Below are 16349 nucleotides of genomic sequence, written 5' to 3'. Positions count from 1 at the left end.
TAATAATTATATAATGTCCTTCCTTGTCTTTTATGGTGGATTTTGTCTTAAAGTCTATTTTATCTGAGATTGGTATTGCCATTCCTGCTCTTTTTTGGTTGCTGTTTGCTTGATACATCTTTCCTCATCCTTTGATTTTTAATATATTTATGTCTTTGCGTCTAAGGTGTATCTCCTGTAGACAGCATACTGATGGGTCATTTTTTTTATCTGTTCTGTCACTCTCTCTTTATGGTTGCATTTAAGCCATTTACATTGACTGTGATTATCAATAGGTATGAGTTTATTGCCTTCATTTTGTAGTGTTTTTTCTGGTGCTAAAGTTTTCTTTTTTCCTCTTACTTTTATGTGTTGAGTTCCTTTTATTTGTAGAATTTTTTTTTTGTTTCTTTCATTTTTGTAGATTTTGTGTTTCCTGAGATTTTATGTTTTTCTTCATTTTGATGAGTAGGTCTGTTAACTTTGTCCGTGGTTACCTTGAAATTTACCATTATCTTCCTAAGTATGAACCAGTCTTTCATTACTTGATATTGTCTGGACTTCCTCTTCATTTGTAAGTTCTATATCTATACCGTTTATCCCCCTTTTTATTATTCTGACATTGGTGTCATTTAGATTGACATCTCTGGTTCCCTGTTTTAAATCTTTTAGTTTTGTTTTATCCTTGAGGGTACATTACCTAGGATGGTATCTGGCTGATGCTGACCACACTGCGTTATACCGGTTGGTTAGGAACCTCCACCCCACATCTCTACTCTTTTGCCGTTTTCCGTCAGTTTCTTCCTCTTAGTGGGCTTCTACTCTAATACTTCATACGTTCATTTAAGGTTCAGGGTTCCAGGATTAATGCCTGTATCTGTTTTACCTGGTTTTTCGGGTGTCTGTTGCAGAGAGATAGCTCAGTGTGTCTGACTGGTCTGCCATCTTGGCTCTATCTCCTCTGAAATTCAAAAATCTTAAACCTGAATTGGAAAATGAGCTAAAAACAAAGTTTCTTCATTATTAGATGAGAGGATAAGGAAAATAAACTAAAAACATTCACAAACAACTTTGACAGATTTATCTTCATTTTGATTAGAAAAATTTAATGGCACTTTGCTGTCACCTCTTTAAAATCTATTTATGGATGTGCATATTAATTTTTGAAACATGTTACTGAGAGCTTTCTATGTGTAGAACATCTGGTATTGCATAAAAAAGACATAACCAAAACAGAGTAGAATTTAAGTTTGGGAATAACATGCAAATGACCAGGCATTGGAACCCACAAAGAAAGATGCAACATAACAGACTACATTACAAGCTGATTTCTTAAGTACTGTGTGGATGCAGATGAAGTAAACAGGGCAATTTCTGTCTAGCACAGTAGTTCTCAATGGTGGGAACCATTAACAAAATCTCCAAATTTTTTCAAATTGCTCAAACCTTCTGTCCATTACAATATAAGCCTTCATGAACAAGTTCCCTCTCCCCTACCAAATGACAGTTTTACAAGTTGGTGAAGGCTGTGACAGTGATTTGTTTTGGATTTTGGAAGCTTGTGTCTGCACTGGTGGTGAATGAAGCCTTGTTATCAGACAAAACTACAGAAACTTAAAAACAGGAATGCACAAAATATGTTGGGGATATAATGTTGACTGTAATATGAAGACAAAAATGGGGATGAGAGATAAAGGTGGACAGGATGAGAGGGGCTAACTGATTAAAACAAACAAAACTTCTGATGAATAAGCTTTTAATTCTCAACAGGGATTTAAAAAAACCCAGTTGTCATTTAGTCAACTCTGTTTGACTCAAGGCGACCCCATGTGAGTCACAATAGAATTATGCTCCACAGGGTTTTCAATGATTAATTTTTTGGAAGTAGATCACCAGGCTTTTCTTCTGAGGTACCTCCGTGTGGACTTTAACCTTCAACCTTTTGGTTAGCAGCTGAGTTTAAGCATTAACTGTCTGCATTACCCAAGGGCTCCTACCAGGAATTTACACTCAGCCTAGCAGACAATACCTGTTGCATTTGAGTCAATTAAAAAAAAACAAAAACCCAAACTCGTTGCAGTCAAGTCTGACTTAAAGTGACCCTACAGGACAGAGCAGAACTGCCCCAGAGGGTTTCCAAGAAGCGGCTCGTGGATTCGAACTGCTGACCTTTTGGTTAACAGCCATAGCACCTAACCACTGTGCCACCAATTTCAAAACAGTAAGTTTACCACCAGGAAATTTTATTGGTGTCAAGTTTTTGCTCGGAATCAGTTAAAAGAATTACTAAATGTCCACAAACATTACCATCTCAGTTCAGATCTAAGTTGAATTTCATGTCAAAAGTTACATCTTCATATTCTAAAAACTGAACTGAATCTATTTTCAGCTATAAATTATTTTCATAGAGATCAATGAACAAAAACTAAAAAACAATATACTTTTATAATTCAACAGTCCAAAGTTTTAAAAAAAAATTTTAAATAAATATATTCACTAAGCGTAAACACTATCAGGAGCCCTGGTGGCCAAGTGGTTAAGAGCTCAGGTTGCTAACCAAAACGTTGGCAGTTTGAATCCATCAGCAGCTCCTTGGAAACCCTACGGGGCAGTTCTACTCTGTTCTATAGGGTCACTATGAGTTGGAATTGACTTGGCAGCATACAACAACAATAAAACATTATCAAGGAATTTAGTCAAATGAAGCTCCAAAACCTTCTTGTCATTATACAGTCCTATCTCTCACAGTGAAAGCATCTTTTAGAAAGTAGAGCAAAAGGGCTTGTTTAACCCAAATGACTAAGCATGACCACATTATTTATGCCAAACAAAAATATTTGCTGTTTTTGTTATATAAAATTACTTACTTCTGTCACGTTCAAAGAGGCAGGTAGAAAAAACGAGAGCAGCAATTACATCAGTCTGAAGATTTTATGCAGAACGCTATTCTAAGGAATTAGCCAAAGCAGATGGAAATTAATCATTCTTGAGATTCCCTTCTAACAACACGCTGGCCTTGGAGTGCCTGGGTGGTGCAAATGGTTAAGATGCTTGGCTGCTAAAAGAAAGGTTGGAGGTTCAAGTTCACCTGGAGGTGCCTCGGTAGAAAGGTCTGGTGATCTACTTTCGTAAAATCAGCCATTGAAAACCCTAGGGAGCACAGTTCTACTCTGACACACATGGGGTCACCATGAGTTAGAACTGATGTGACAGCAACTAACTGGGAAGAAAAGCTTCCGATTTTTGAAATGGAGTCCAAACATTTGTTTAAGAGTGAGTGATTCTGTAGCAACGAGTTTCTGACTGATGGTTAGAACTCACCCAGAGACGCCTTGGCAGACAGGACTGGTGACCTGCTTCCAAAAGGTCACAGCCTTGAAACACTATGGAGTAGTTCTACTCTGCACACACTGGATTGTTGTAGGTCAGAATCAACAACAGCAACAACAACAACAGTGGATTTACTGTATTAGTTTTTTTATCCATAAACATCTGCAAGTTTAGTATTACTTGCTCAACCCGAAAGAGTTAAAGAAAACAAACACACACAAAAAAAATCTCAAACTGAAACAATTATGTTAGCCCATAACACCGCTTCAGCCACAGTGAATCACCTAGGAAATTTATCAAAAGGCCTTGGGGAAGTTATAGTAGGTGACTGAGGCAGTTTTTCCCTATAAGATGGGAATCATGGCTAAGATATAAGGATGTATTAGAGGGATATAAGGAAGTGTTAAAGGGAAGTGGTCCTTAAGTGAAAGAATAAGAGACAGTCTTTCAAACTTGAAGGAAGTCAAACTATTTGTTATTACAGGTTCTAATTCCTTCCAACTATTTCTCTAGAATCTTCAAATTACCAGCAATCTTTTTCAAGGACACATAAGATTAATAAAACCCAATTCATTGCTCAATTATATTTCCGTATGTTAATAGTTTACAAAACCTATACCAATTAATACCAGGACCATGTTAATTCAAATTTGTTTAAAACACAGTGTCAAAACTTGGGAAGGAATGAATTTTTCTTGAAATCTAATGGTTGCTAGTAACTCACGGTCCAAGGGAATTGATTATTTTGAAATTTAGCTTCTAGGTATTATTTCTAAACTTTAAACGGACACACACATTCCCAGGCACTTTATAGCTTCAGGAAGGTCTAGCCCTTCTAATTATGCCAAATGATCAGCAAATCGTTTTTTTTTCCAAGAGGCAGTATTGATATATTTCGTTATTACTTCAATTTTCAATTAACAGTTATCATTAAAATTATAACAATAATCAACACAAAAGTACAATAATTTCTTCATTTATTGTTGTTAGTTGCTGTTGAGTTGACCCTGACTCATGGCAACCCCATGTGTGCAGAGTAGAACTGCTCCACAGGGTTTTTAAGGCTGTGACCTTTCAGAAGCAGATTGCCAGGCCTGTTTTCCAAGGCACCTCTGGTGGATTCCAGCGGCCAACCTTCTGACTAGTTGTGGAGTGCTTAACTATTTGTGCCACCAGTGCAGCATAATTTCTTCATAATACCTAATTATTCGTGACAAAATTGTGCAACCATTACTTAAAGTGTGAGAGGTTAAGTTGGTAGAGTGTAAAAGCATGGGCTATGGAATCAGACAGATTTGGTTTCAATCCTGGCTTTGTCACGCTCTTACACCATGACTTTGGGCAAAACAATTAACTTAAAATCCTCAGTTTTTGCATCAGTAAAATGAAGCTAATAGGAACCCTGAAGAGCTGTTATGAAGATCAGAAATAATATAGGTGCCCTGGTGGCACAGTGGTTAAGCTCCGTTGCTAACCAAAAGGCTGGCAGTTTGAATCCACCAGCCGCTCCTTGGAAACTCTATGGGGGCAGTCCTCTGTCCTAGAGGGTCGGTCACTATGTAAGTCAGAATCAACTTGATGGCAATGGGTTTGGTTTTTGTTTTTCAAGGAGCGTAGTATAGAGTAGGAGCTCAATAATTAATAACTAAAATTATTATTATAATGTTATTATAAGCACTGTTCTTATATCTGAAGCCGAGCCTCCTTACGCTATAAATAATATATATGCCTGGGATGTGAAGTTGCATAAAACAGTATCCTTGCTATCTAATTCAGACACAATTAGAGAAAATCAACAAAATCATATCAACTTGGTAAATCAGTAACATTTATATTTGTGATCAAACTATCATCTTTTTCATAAAAGCTCCAAATGAAGCTTTCCTGATTACTAGCTAGAAGCAATCTCTTGCTCCTTTAAAATACTCAGATCACCTATCACAACGTATCCTGTTTTTAAAACTGTGCACGCCAGCTCCCCTCTATGACACTATAAATTTGTACAGAGTAGGAACACTGAAACACATGGCACAACATCTTCTACAAAAATAGGCTTAATAAATGTCTGCTTAATGAATTAAAAAATAAAGCCCATAAGGAAGATCTATAAGGCATTGCTTCCTACCTAGTTGTTTTGTCTCTAGTCTCTTTTCGCTCTAATCAATCATCAACACTGCCTTTAGATTTATCTTTCTGGAAAACACATATGATTACTCAAAAACCTCTGATTTGTCTACATTTTCTAAGAGGTGTTAAAACATAACCTCATCTATCATTTTAGTCACTGTCTTCAACCATTTACACTTTCATTCATTCCATATTCTAGTCACAATATTAATTCACAGATGAAAGACATGCTCAGTGTCTACTTTATGACAGTGCATTAAGAACCAGATATGGAAAAAAGACAACATTCCATTCTCAAAGAAAGGGAGACATGTAAAGAGATAATGACAGCTTAAATACATAAGAGAAATACAGAATATTGCAGGAACACTCTATAAGCAGCCCTTCCAATTCAGTCCATGCATTTTCAGACCTTCATGCTTTGTTCTTGATGTGCTCTTCTTACCTAATATGCCCTTTCCCTAGCAGAATCATAATTATTCTTCAAGTTTTCAACTTAGTATCCCCCACTCTGTAAAGCCTTCTTTAGGTCCCTTAATTACATTAATTGAACTCCTCTACAGGTTCCCACAACTTTTTGATTAAAACGTTGTTATGTGCCATCAAGTCAATTTCGGCTCTTCATGTGACCTCATATGACAGAGCACAACTGCCCCATAGGATTCTCTAGGCTGTAATCTTTATGGTGAGTGCTCGGCTGCTAACCAAAAGGTTGGTGGTTCGAACCGACCAGCAGCTTCAAAGGGGAAAGATGTGGCAGTCTGCTTCTGTAAATATTACAGACTTAGAAACCTTGAGGGGCAGTTCTACGCTGTCCTATAGGGTCACTACGACAGAATTGACTCGATGGCAATGGGTAATCTTTACAGGAGCAGATCAGCAGGTCTTTTCTCCCACAGAGCAGCTGGTGGGTTTGAACCGTCGACCTTTTGGTTAGCAGTTGAGCACTTAACCATTGCACCACCAAGGCTCATATCAGGGAGAGACATTTGTTTCCTACAGAACAGTATGTTCCTCCACCACATGAATAAAATTCTATTCATCTAAGCTTACAGGAGGTCCTAATTTAAAGTTTATTTAACTACTTGATAACACAATACGCAATTTATAATTGCAGTTCTGGAAATTCCTAATCTTTATTTATTCTATAGTCACAAATTTTATGGATTTTAAGATACACATATGATCATTAAAACTGAGTTTTGAACATAAAAACTGGTTGCGATGAACAGAAGAATGATTAATTATAACCAAAACCCATCTGTTGTATTTTAATATACTAAATTTCAACAGAAATCAGGAATTAAAAAAGTGAGGATTTTTCACCCTACCCCACCCATGTATAAAATTGATATATTTTGTAAGGAGTTTGGTTAGTCTTTGTAGAGGAAAAAGGGAGAATAAAGTGAGCTATATATTTTCACTATAAATTTCAAAAGAAACATTGTTGACTGGATCAATCATTCCTCTTGGAATTATTTTAATTTCTTAGAAGACTACATAGCTTACATCATTTAGTGGCAGGTAGAGAAAAAGGACATGAAATTCTTCATATTCAAGAAAAAAATACAACATAATTGAATTTCTCTTATCACAAAACATTCATTCTCTGAAAAGCCAAAATACTAATATTAGTTATTCTAACAGAGGAAGAAAGAAAAAGAATACGTGGTTTCCATTACAATGGAAACCTAACAATGTAAAATATGTGTTCAAGTTAGTGAGCATAAATGTTTGGAAATAATTTGTCCCCATTTACCCCAAAATTGGTGACATCCCAGTTGGAAAAAAAACCCACCACTTTGCAAGACCCATTATCGTTCTTATTGCTGCTTTTCTCAAAGGCCCTTTGTTGTCATTGTGTGTTGTAATATTTGCTTCTTCTCAAGCACCACATTATTTCATACTGGAATTATGACAGTAGCATTGGTTGTCCAAAATTTTTGAATTAGCAGTTGAAAAGGGCTTCGGATATTTTCATAGTTAGTAGGAAATGTCCTGCCAAGGTTGTAAGTTCAAATTTCCAGAATTACAAAACTTAAAAAAAATCAAAACAAAACAAAAAGAAATAAAAAACATTTTATAAAGCTAATGTGATACTGCTTTCTTTCTTCCTACCCCTAAATCCTGTTTACATACTCAGTAGCCTTTGAACTAGGCTTATCCAGATTTAAGCAATTCCTGAATCAGTTCCTCATTCAAAAATTAGGTGTGTGTTACGACTCCGTAAATGGTAACAGCATTTTCAATTCTGCAATGAGCACCTCCAGCTTCTTTGTTTTCAAATAGGAGCAAGCAGGTTCAAAAACAGGATGGATACCACTTTGCTATAACTGCTCTTTTTTAAAAAATGGGAATATTTTCAGAGACTTGATGATATTCTTATATCAACATGACCTATAATGAAAAGCATGTCCCCTACATATTAAAAATTCAACACATTTTCAGTACTATGACCTATTCAAAATATTGAATTAAAGCTGTAGAAACCACATGCCAGGGGAAAAAAAAAGTGGAATTCTGATGTGATGATCTGTTTCTAAATGCCGCTACATGAGTGTGAGGAAAGCAGTATATACTGATCTTTTAAAAGACCACTGTAACTTCCTGTTTACCATTTCAAAAACTCACAACCTGGGTACAGAAGGCTATTAAACCAGGGTATCCTGATTTGTCTTAGGAGCAGAAAAAGATCTATGTTTTAAAAGATTAAATTAAAAGTAAATTAATATGGCCTTAGGGATTTAGCTAAGGTGGCTGTAAAATCAAGTACCTTTTTGCTTTTCCGTTTCTGGTACTTAACACCACGAACAACAAAAACAACTCTTTGGTTACTGACTCCTCTTAGTACCAGTACAGAAATATTCTACTTATCTACAGAGACTCAGAGCAACTTCAACATTCTAAACATGCCAATGTAAGTAAGGAATTTTGCATAACAAGTCACTTAGCTAGCTAGCTAGGCAGCATTCACTAGGTACCAGACACAATAATAGGTGTTAGGAGTAAACAGTTGAGTAAAACAACCTACGCTCTTAAGAAGTTCTCTATGTAGTAGGAATGTCATGAAGACAAACTGAAATACAGAATGATGGCAGAGACATACACAAGGTTAAAAATCTGTATAGAGGTGGTGGTAAATAATTCCTCTGGGATGCGAGTGGTGGTGTCAGAGAAACATTCCTAGAGCAAGCAATTTGAGAGACAGGTGTTAAAAGAAGAGTAAGTCTTTATTCAGGTGGAAGGGATGGGCTATGCGTAAAAAGCCTGACCAAAGGCACGGAGGCATGCGATAAACTGGTATGTTTGGGGTTCAGGATAGTTGACAGAAAAAGTAGCGGTTAGTAACAAGATACAGCAGGAGTAGAGACATAGCTAGAAACGAGACCACAAAGAATCTCTGTAGGCCCTGCAGGCAAGAAATCTGATCAGAGATGCATTTTGGAAAGCTCACTGGTTACAGTGTAGAACATGATTTGAGAAGACTAAGTCCAGAGGCAGGAAGTCCAACTGTGAAATAAGAACCTGATCTAAGAAGTTGCTACATATTTAGGAGATAGGAGTAACAGAACTTGGTAAATGCAGAGTAATGGGTTTCTCATTATATATGGCCTTCCTGGCCTTAGGTTTATAATTCTCTCAAAAATGATTGGTTGGGCCACAGCCCTGCCCTATGCTTGATCTATTCTATGTACCTTGAAGGGATTAGTCAGTTTACTATGCAAAATTTGTTGTAGCTCTTAGGTGCCATGGAGTCAGCTGCGAATCATGGCGACCGACCCTACGTTCAACAGAATGAAACACTGCCCAGTCCTGCATCATCCTCACAATGGCTGCTATGCTTAAGCCTATTGTGGCAGTTACTGTGTCAATCCATCTTACTGAGGGTCTTCCGCTTTTTGCTGACCCTCTACTTTACCAAGCATGATGTCCTTCATCGGGAACTGGTCCCACCTGATAACATGTCCAAAACACATGAGAAGTCTCGCCATCCTTGCTCCTAAGAAGCATTCTGGCTATACCTCTTCCAAGAAAGATTTGTTCATTCTTCTGACAGTCCGTGGTATATTCAATATTCTTCATCAACACCATAATTCAAAGGTGTCAACTCTTCGGTCTTCCTTATTCATTGACCAGCTTGTGCACACAGATGAGGTGACTGAAAATACCATGGCTTGGGTCAGGCACACCTTAGTCTTCAAAGCGACATCTGTGCTTTTTCATACTTTAAAGAGGTCTTTTGCAGCAGATTTGCAATACATCATTTGATTTCTTGACTGCTGCTTCCTTGGGTGTTGACTGCGGATCCGAGTTGATTATGAAATCCTTGACAACTTTAATCTTTTTTTCCATTTCTCGTGATGTTGCTTATCAGTCCAGTTGTGAGGATTTTTGTCTTGTGTTGAGGTGTAATCCATACTGAAGGCTGTGGTCTTTGATATTCATCAGTAAGTGCTTCACTTTTAGCAAGCAAGGTTGTGCCATCTGCATATCACAGGTTGTTAGCCTTCCTCCAATCCTGAAGCCACATTCTTCTTCATGTAGTCCAGCTCCTCACATTTGCTCAGCATACAGATTGAGTAAGTATGGTGAAAGGATACAACCCTGAGGCACATCTTCCTGATTTTAAACCACACAGTACCCCCTTGTTCTGTTTGAACAACTGGTTCTTGGTCTATGTATACATTCTGCATGAGCACAATTAAGTGTTCTGGAATTCCTACTCTTCACACTGTTATCCATAATTTGTTATGATCCACACAGTCAAATGTCTTTGCATAGTCAATAAAACAAAGGTAAAGATCTTTCTGGTGTTCTCTGCTTTCAGCCAAGGTCCATTTGATATCAGCAATGATATCCCTCATTTCATGTTCTCGTCTAAATCCGGTTTGAATTTCTGACGATTCCCTGTCAAATGTACCACTGCAACCACTTTGAATGATCTTCAGCAAAATTTTACTTGTGATATTAATGATATTGTTTGATAATTTCTGCATTCACTTGGATCACCTTTCCTTGGAATGGGCACAAATATGGATCTCTTCCACTTGGTTGGCTAGGTAGCTGTCTTCCAAATTTCTTGGCAGAGAACAGTGAGCACTTCCATCATTGCATCCGTTTGTGGAAACATCTCAGTTGGTATTCCGTCAATTCCTGGAGGCTTGTTTTTCACCAACGCCTTTGGTGCAGCTTGACCTTCTTCTTTCATACCATCAGTTCTTGATCATATGCTACCTCCTGAAATGGCTGAATGTCAACCAATTTTTTTTCTCTCAGTGACTCCTGGTCATCCAATATTTTGCCCACAGAATCCTTCAATATTGCAACTTGAGGCTTGAATTTTTTCTTCAGGTCTCTCAACTTGAGAAATGCCAAATGTGTTCTTCCATTTTGGTTTCCTAAATCCAGGTCTTTGCACATTTCATTATAAAGCTCTGTCTTCTTGAGCCATCCTTTGAAATCTTCTGTTCAGCTCTTTAACTTCATCATATCTTTGTTTGCTTTAGCTACTCTATGTTCAAAAGCAGTTTCAAAGTCTCTTCTGACACTGATTTTGGTCTTTTCTTTCTTTCCTACCTTTTTAAATGACTGCTAGGATTGAATTGTGTCCCCTAAAAATATGTTATAAATCCTAACCTCTATGCCTGTGGTTATAACCCTATTTGGAAATGGGTTGCATCTGTTATGTTAATGCGGCTAGATTAGTGTAGGGTTTATCTTGAGTCGATCTCTCTTGACATATAAGAGTTTAAATATGCAAGCCAGTGGAGCAAAGATGAGGGAAGAGAGATGCCAAGCCACATGAAGATCACTCAAGAGCAAAAGTTTAAAGAAACAAGGACCATCCTCCAGAGCAGATACAGAAAGAAAGCCTTTCCCTAGAACCAGCACCCTGAATCTGGACTTCTAGCCTCATAAACTACAAGAAAATAAATTTCTGTTCGTTAAAGCCACTCAACTGTGGTATTTCCATTATAACAGCACTAGATAAACTAAGACATAATTTGGTACTGGGAGTGGGGTACTGCTCTAACAAATACCTACAATGTGGAAGTGGTTTTAGAATTGGATAATGGGTAGAGGCTGGAAGATTTTTAAGGTGCCAAACAGTAAAAGCCTAGATCGCCTTGAAGAGACTACTGGTAGAACTATGGACATCGAAGGCAATTCTGGTGAGGCTCAGAAGGAAATGAGGAGCGCTACAGAGAAAGTCTCTATCATCTTAGAGAACGCACAGGGCACCAGCAACAGAATGTTGCTAGAAATGTGGGTATTAAATGTGCTCCTGGTGAGGCTTCAAAAGAAAATGATGAACATGTGAACTGGACAATGGAGGAAGGGCGATGCTTTTTATGCAGTGACAAAGAACTTATCTGAATTATGTTTAAATGTTTGGTGGAAGGTAGCACTTGTAAGCGATAAACTTGGATATCTATCTGGCTGATGAGATTTCTAAGCAAGATCTTAAAGGAGTCGCACGGTTTCTCTCACAGTAAAATGCGAGAGGAAAGATGTGGACTTCAAAATAAACCGTGCAAAATGAAAATAAAACAACAAATAAGGACACGTGTCCTGGAATGTTCACCAAGGGTGTGGTTACACGGTCTTTTGTTAAAGAGATTAAGCCTGTGACTAACTACCACAGCAGAAAACCCAACACATCAGACTGAAAGGGACAGGGAAAGAAAAAAGAAAAGAATGCTGTCTACCTCTTAGAATTCTACAGGCAGAAAACAGACCAAAGGAGCTACATCTGTTGTCTTCCAAGAAAAGAACCATCCCTGGAGCAGCTTGGAGATCAGCAGAGCTACTGAAAGAAGCATGGGAAGCAGAGCCTTCTCAGTTTCAAAGGGTAGGGTCACAGTCCCCTGGATCTCAAAGTGTGAGGCCACAACCTCCTAGGCTTCTAAGACCTGGATGTTCACCATCTCTGTTCTAGAGTGTGGGGCTGCTGTTAGTGTGCCGGGGGATGGGGAATCTAGAAATATTTCAGGTATTTCTTACCTTACTAAATACTGGCTAACGCCATTAGCTTTATGGTAAGTTATGATAAGGCCTGGTGGCACAATGGTTAAGCACTCGGCTGCTAAGCAATCAGTGGTTTGAACTCACCTAACGTTCCACGGAGGAAGATGTGGCAATCTGCTTCCATAAAGATTACAGCCTTACCCACAGTAAGCCCTATGGGGCAGTTCTACTCTGTCCTATAGGGTTGCTATTGAGTTAAAATCGACTCGACAACAACAGATTTGGTTGTTTTTTGTTTTTTTTTTTAAATGGAGTCCACTACTAAACAACTGTCTGAACTTGGACAAGTTGCTTAACCTCTCTAAGTCTCAGTTTCATATTTTGTAAGTTAGGGATAATAATAAAATCTACTTCATAAGGTGCATATAAAATATAGTATAATACCTGGCATGTAATAAATGCTCAATCCAAAAAAACAAAATAAACCCACTGCTGTCAAGTCAGTTCCACCTCATAACCACCCTATACTATAGAGTAGAACTGCCCCATAGGGTTTCCAAAGAGCAGCTGGCAGATTCGAACTGCTGACCTTTTGGTTAACAGCCAGGCTCTTTAACCACTGTGCCACTAGGGCTCCAAATGCTCAATAAAAGCTAGTTATTATCTTTATTATTGTGGATGGGATTTCCTGCCCATTTTGAGTGATTTCAGTGCATGCCTTAATTTTACCATTTCCTCTTCAGCTAAATAACTAAGGGATTTACAAATGTTGGTAAGTTACTTTAACTTACAAAAACAAAGAAACCATATCAGAAACCAGTATTTATAAAAGCTATCAAAACTAGAAGTACGAATACTATTAGAAAAAGCAGCAAAGACTTGGGATTCATACATTATAGAGTCTATAGAGTTAGACCCTATGATTTTATAGCCTAAAGATCAGGCCATTTTTGTCTTGTCCAGAAAAAACAAACTCCCATTTCTAAAAATATCTCAGGTTTTCTTCATGAGGAAGTCATCTTGCAACAAATACCCTATTATCATTGAAAACAAGTATAGGACAGTGTATCATGAACAAGACTATAAAAATGTAGTGGTATATGAGCCAAGAAGAAAATTCTGGAAAAAAGAATAAGCAGAGGTTTTCCTTCAAATTTAATTACGACTGTGAGTTTTGTCTTTTGTGACTATTTCTTTGATACTTCCATATCTGTGATATATACTTTCTTAAAAAGTTACAAATAACTTTTTAATAAAAAAGTGCACTGTATTTGCTTCTTTTAGAAAAGAAAGCCAACTCTGTTAAAGAAGCATAAATGAGAAATGAAATCTAACACTTAAGGAGAGCAAACATACAGTCTTTCTGGTACTCTTTTTATTCTGGTTTTTATATTTAAATTCAATCCAGTTTTTAAATGGCATTATAAAAGAAATTGAAGTCAGAGCAGTCAACCCAGACCACCCTATAAAACTACTGCCACAAATTCAGGAAATATAATTGCTATAAATCTGGTGAATTCAAGGAACACACAGGCTATGAATTTTGGCTTTTTATGAGACAACAATTCCACGATGGTCTTATATAATCATAAGGAAAAACAGAAGGAAAAAAACAAAAAATACGGTGTGACACAGAAATCTTGTAAACCTATGAACATTATCACTGAATCAGATTTACCTTTGCTTATAAGATTTAAGAAAAACAGAAAACGGCTTTAGATATAGATCAAATTGGACAACTTCTCTTTCTAATTGACTAAATCAAATTCATTACTGAAAAATACAAAAAGAAGCACTCTAAAGAGTATGTATTCTTTTGTTCTCAGGCTTTACATACACTTCATATAGACTTATTTTATATACTTCATCCTTTCTATAGTAAAATAAAATCAGCAATTATATAGAAGCTCAAAGCCTCTGAATAATTTAGGACTACAAAAATGACTATTTGGAAGAAATTACAGGGAAAAATTTAGGTAGGCAATGTAATTTAGTGAGGACCTTGGTTAAGAGAAAGTGAAAGAGACAGAGATAAATCATAACTTCTTATCTTAGTGTTAGACTCAAATAAAAAATCACTAAAGATTGTATTTCTCACAGGGATTTGAGGGGGGAAAAAAAGTACAGGAAGTACTCAGGTTACAAATGAGTTCCGTTCCTAAGTCAGTAAACTTTAAGTCACATTTGTATGTAAGTCGGAACAGTTAGGTATGGTTCGTATCTAACATTAGTCAGTCAGATGTATGTCTTAGTATAGAGTATACAGTGTACTTTTCGATGTATAAAAACATTAAAGAAACACTTTCAGATACACTAAAACATCTTTAACGTAATAATACATTAATAATAACGTTTTGATGCGCGTCCCACTGTATGTACCTTGAATTTTTAACATAATAGGTTTTACAAGGGTTGGCTGGTAACTACGGTTGTGCATAAGGCAGACGTTTGCAACCCGGAGACTGTCTGTATATGAAAAAGCCTAAATGAGATGCAAACCGAATGAACACAAATATAACGAAGAGAAAAATAGAGTATTTTGACCTAATCGTTGGATTAAAAAAAGGGATTAAGACTTTGAGAAGATATAGATGGATTCCATGAGTTGTGCAGCCCTTAGGAAAAATATAAACAAAAAATCCACAAAAAACAAATATACCTCATTCCAAAGAATCATTTCCTAAATCTGTTTCTACTCCGATTAACCATAGTAACTTTGACCTATAAAATACTTTACATTCTTTACAGAAAAATTATTTCCATCCCTTTAAAAGGAAGAAAGACAATGAAAAGATTTGATTATCTAACTCATTAAAATATTGTTAGGGAATTCTCATGCTCTTTTACCTAACTCAAAACTTGAAGTTATACCAAAATATAATAGTCAAACATACATGCAAAAATGACCCTGCAATTAAGATAATTGCTGGTACCAAATGTTGTTTTTAAGTTCTGTAATAAAACAGTCTCTCAGACATTTAATGGTATGTTATTTGGTAAATGAAAGTTTCTACAAAGTAAGAGCAGCAAGAAGACCTAAAAATAATGCTAGTGAAGAGTCTGGCTGAAAGAAATAAAAATACAGATCACGTTGGTCCAACACTAATTTTATTTTAAGTTACTGAAGAGCTGAATAAAATGCTGACATCACCACACAAAAATTTATTGAGTTGGCAATAGGCAGAGCATGATGTCAGCCACCAGTATTACTATCAACATTCCCAGATAGCATGAACGCTTTAATTCTTCAAAGTAACAGACCTTATGCCTAAAAAGTTACTGTAAAAATAAAAACCTGAGCCATAAGGCATTATTAAACATATACGAGTTTAGTCTGGCAGAGATTTGACTCAAATTAGTCTAGCACTTTTACAAATTCGGTAAAAAATATGGAAAAATGCAAGCTAAAAAATATTAAAAATTTTTATATGTGTTATATTCTTCACCAAACAGACCCATACAAGTTAGATTTTATGCAATACTCAGGAATATTTAAATAAATAATACCATATACACATAAAATGTAGACTGACAGGAGACACAGCAACATATACACATACACACCAACACAAGTCCTTACCTTCATGGCATGAATTTCTTCAAGTAATCGGTGTGCCCGTCTTTGGTTTTTTAACAGTGCATCTTCAGTACCTCTGCAAAAACATAATAGTTAGCCAGGGAAGACATTGATTTTAGATTCATATCCTGTAAGAAGTCTGTTTCTTTTAGAAAAACATAATAAGTTTTTAAATAACAAACACTCTGCCAACCTGTGCCCCTCCAAAAAACGAAAAACCACACACCCCAATTTCATAAACTCGAGTGTTTGAAACTGACAAAAATAAGCATTGTTCTGGTATTACATATTAATGATTGTTACCACTGGTAGATAGTTTGTCTTCCCTGATTCATTAATGATAAGGTCAATAGTACTTTTAATAAAT

The 16349-nt window shown here is 36.6% G+C and overlaps 1 protein-coding gene across 2 annotated transcripts in view; it reads right to left on the bottom strand.

Annotated features, from left to right (window-relative positions):
• The window catches only part of SRFBP1 (serum response factor binding protein 1), an 80500-nt gene that overhangs the window by 53960 nt on the left and 10191 nt on the right, over positions 1–16349 (bottom strand). For both annotated transcript variants that reach the window (XM_023738663.1, XM_004384265.2), the window contains one exon: positions 15986–16058. In XM_023738663.1, coding sequence (XP_023594431.1) covers positions 15986–16058 — 73 coding nt within the window. The remainder of the gene's footprint in view (positions 1–15985; positions 16059–16349) is intronic.

The sequence above is a fragment of the Trichechus manatus genome, unplaced genomic scaffold (assembly GCF_000243295.1).
Source record: "Trichechus manatus latirostris isolate Lorelei unplaced genomic scaffold, TriManLat1.0 scaffold00121, whole genome shotgun sequence".
Classification (NCBI taxonomy): Eukaryota; Metazoa; Chordata; class Mammalia; order Sirenia; family Trichechidae; genus Trichechus; species Trichechus manatus.
Note: the sequence above shows the minus strand (reverse complement) of the source record. Positions and strands in the feature narration are given on the sequence as shown.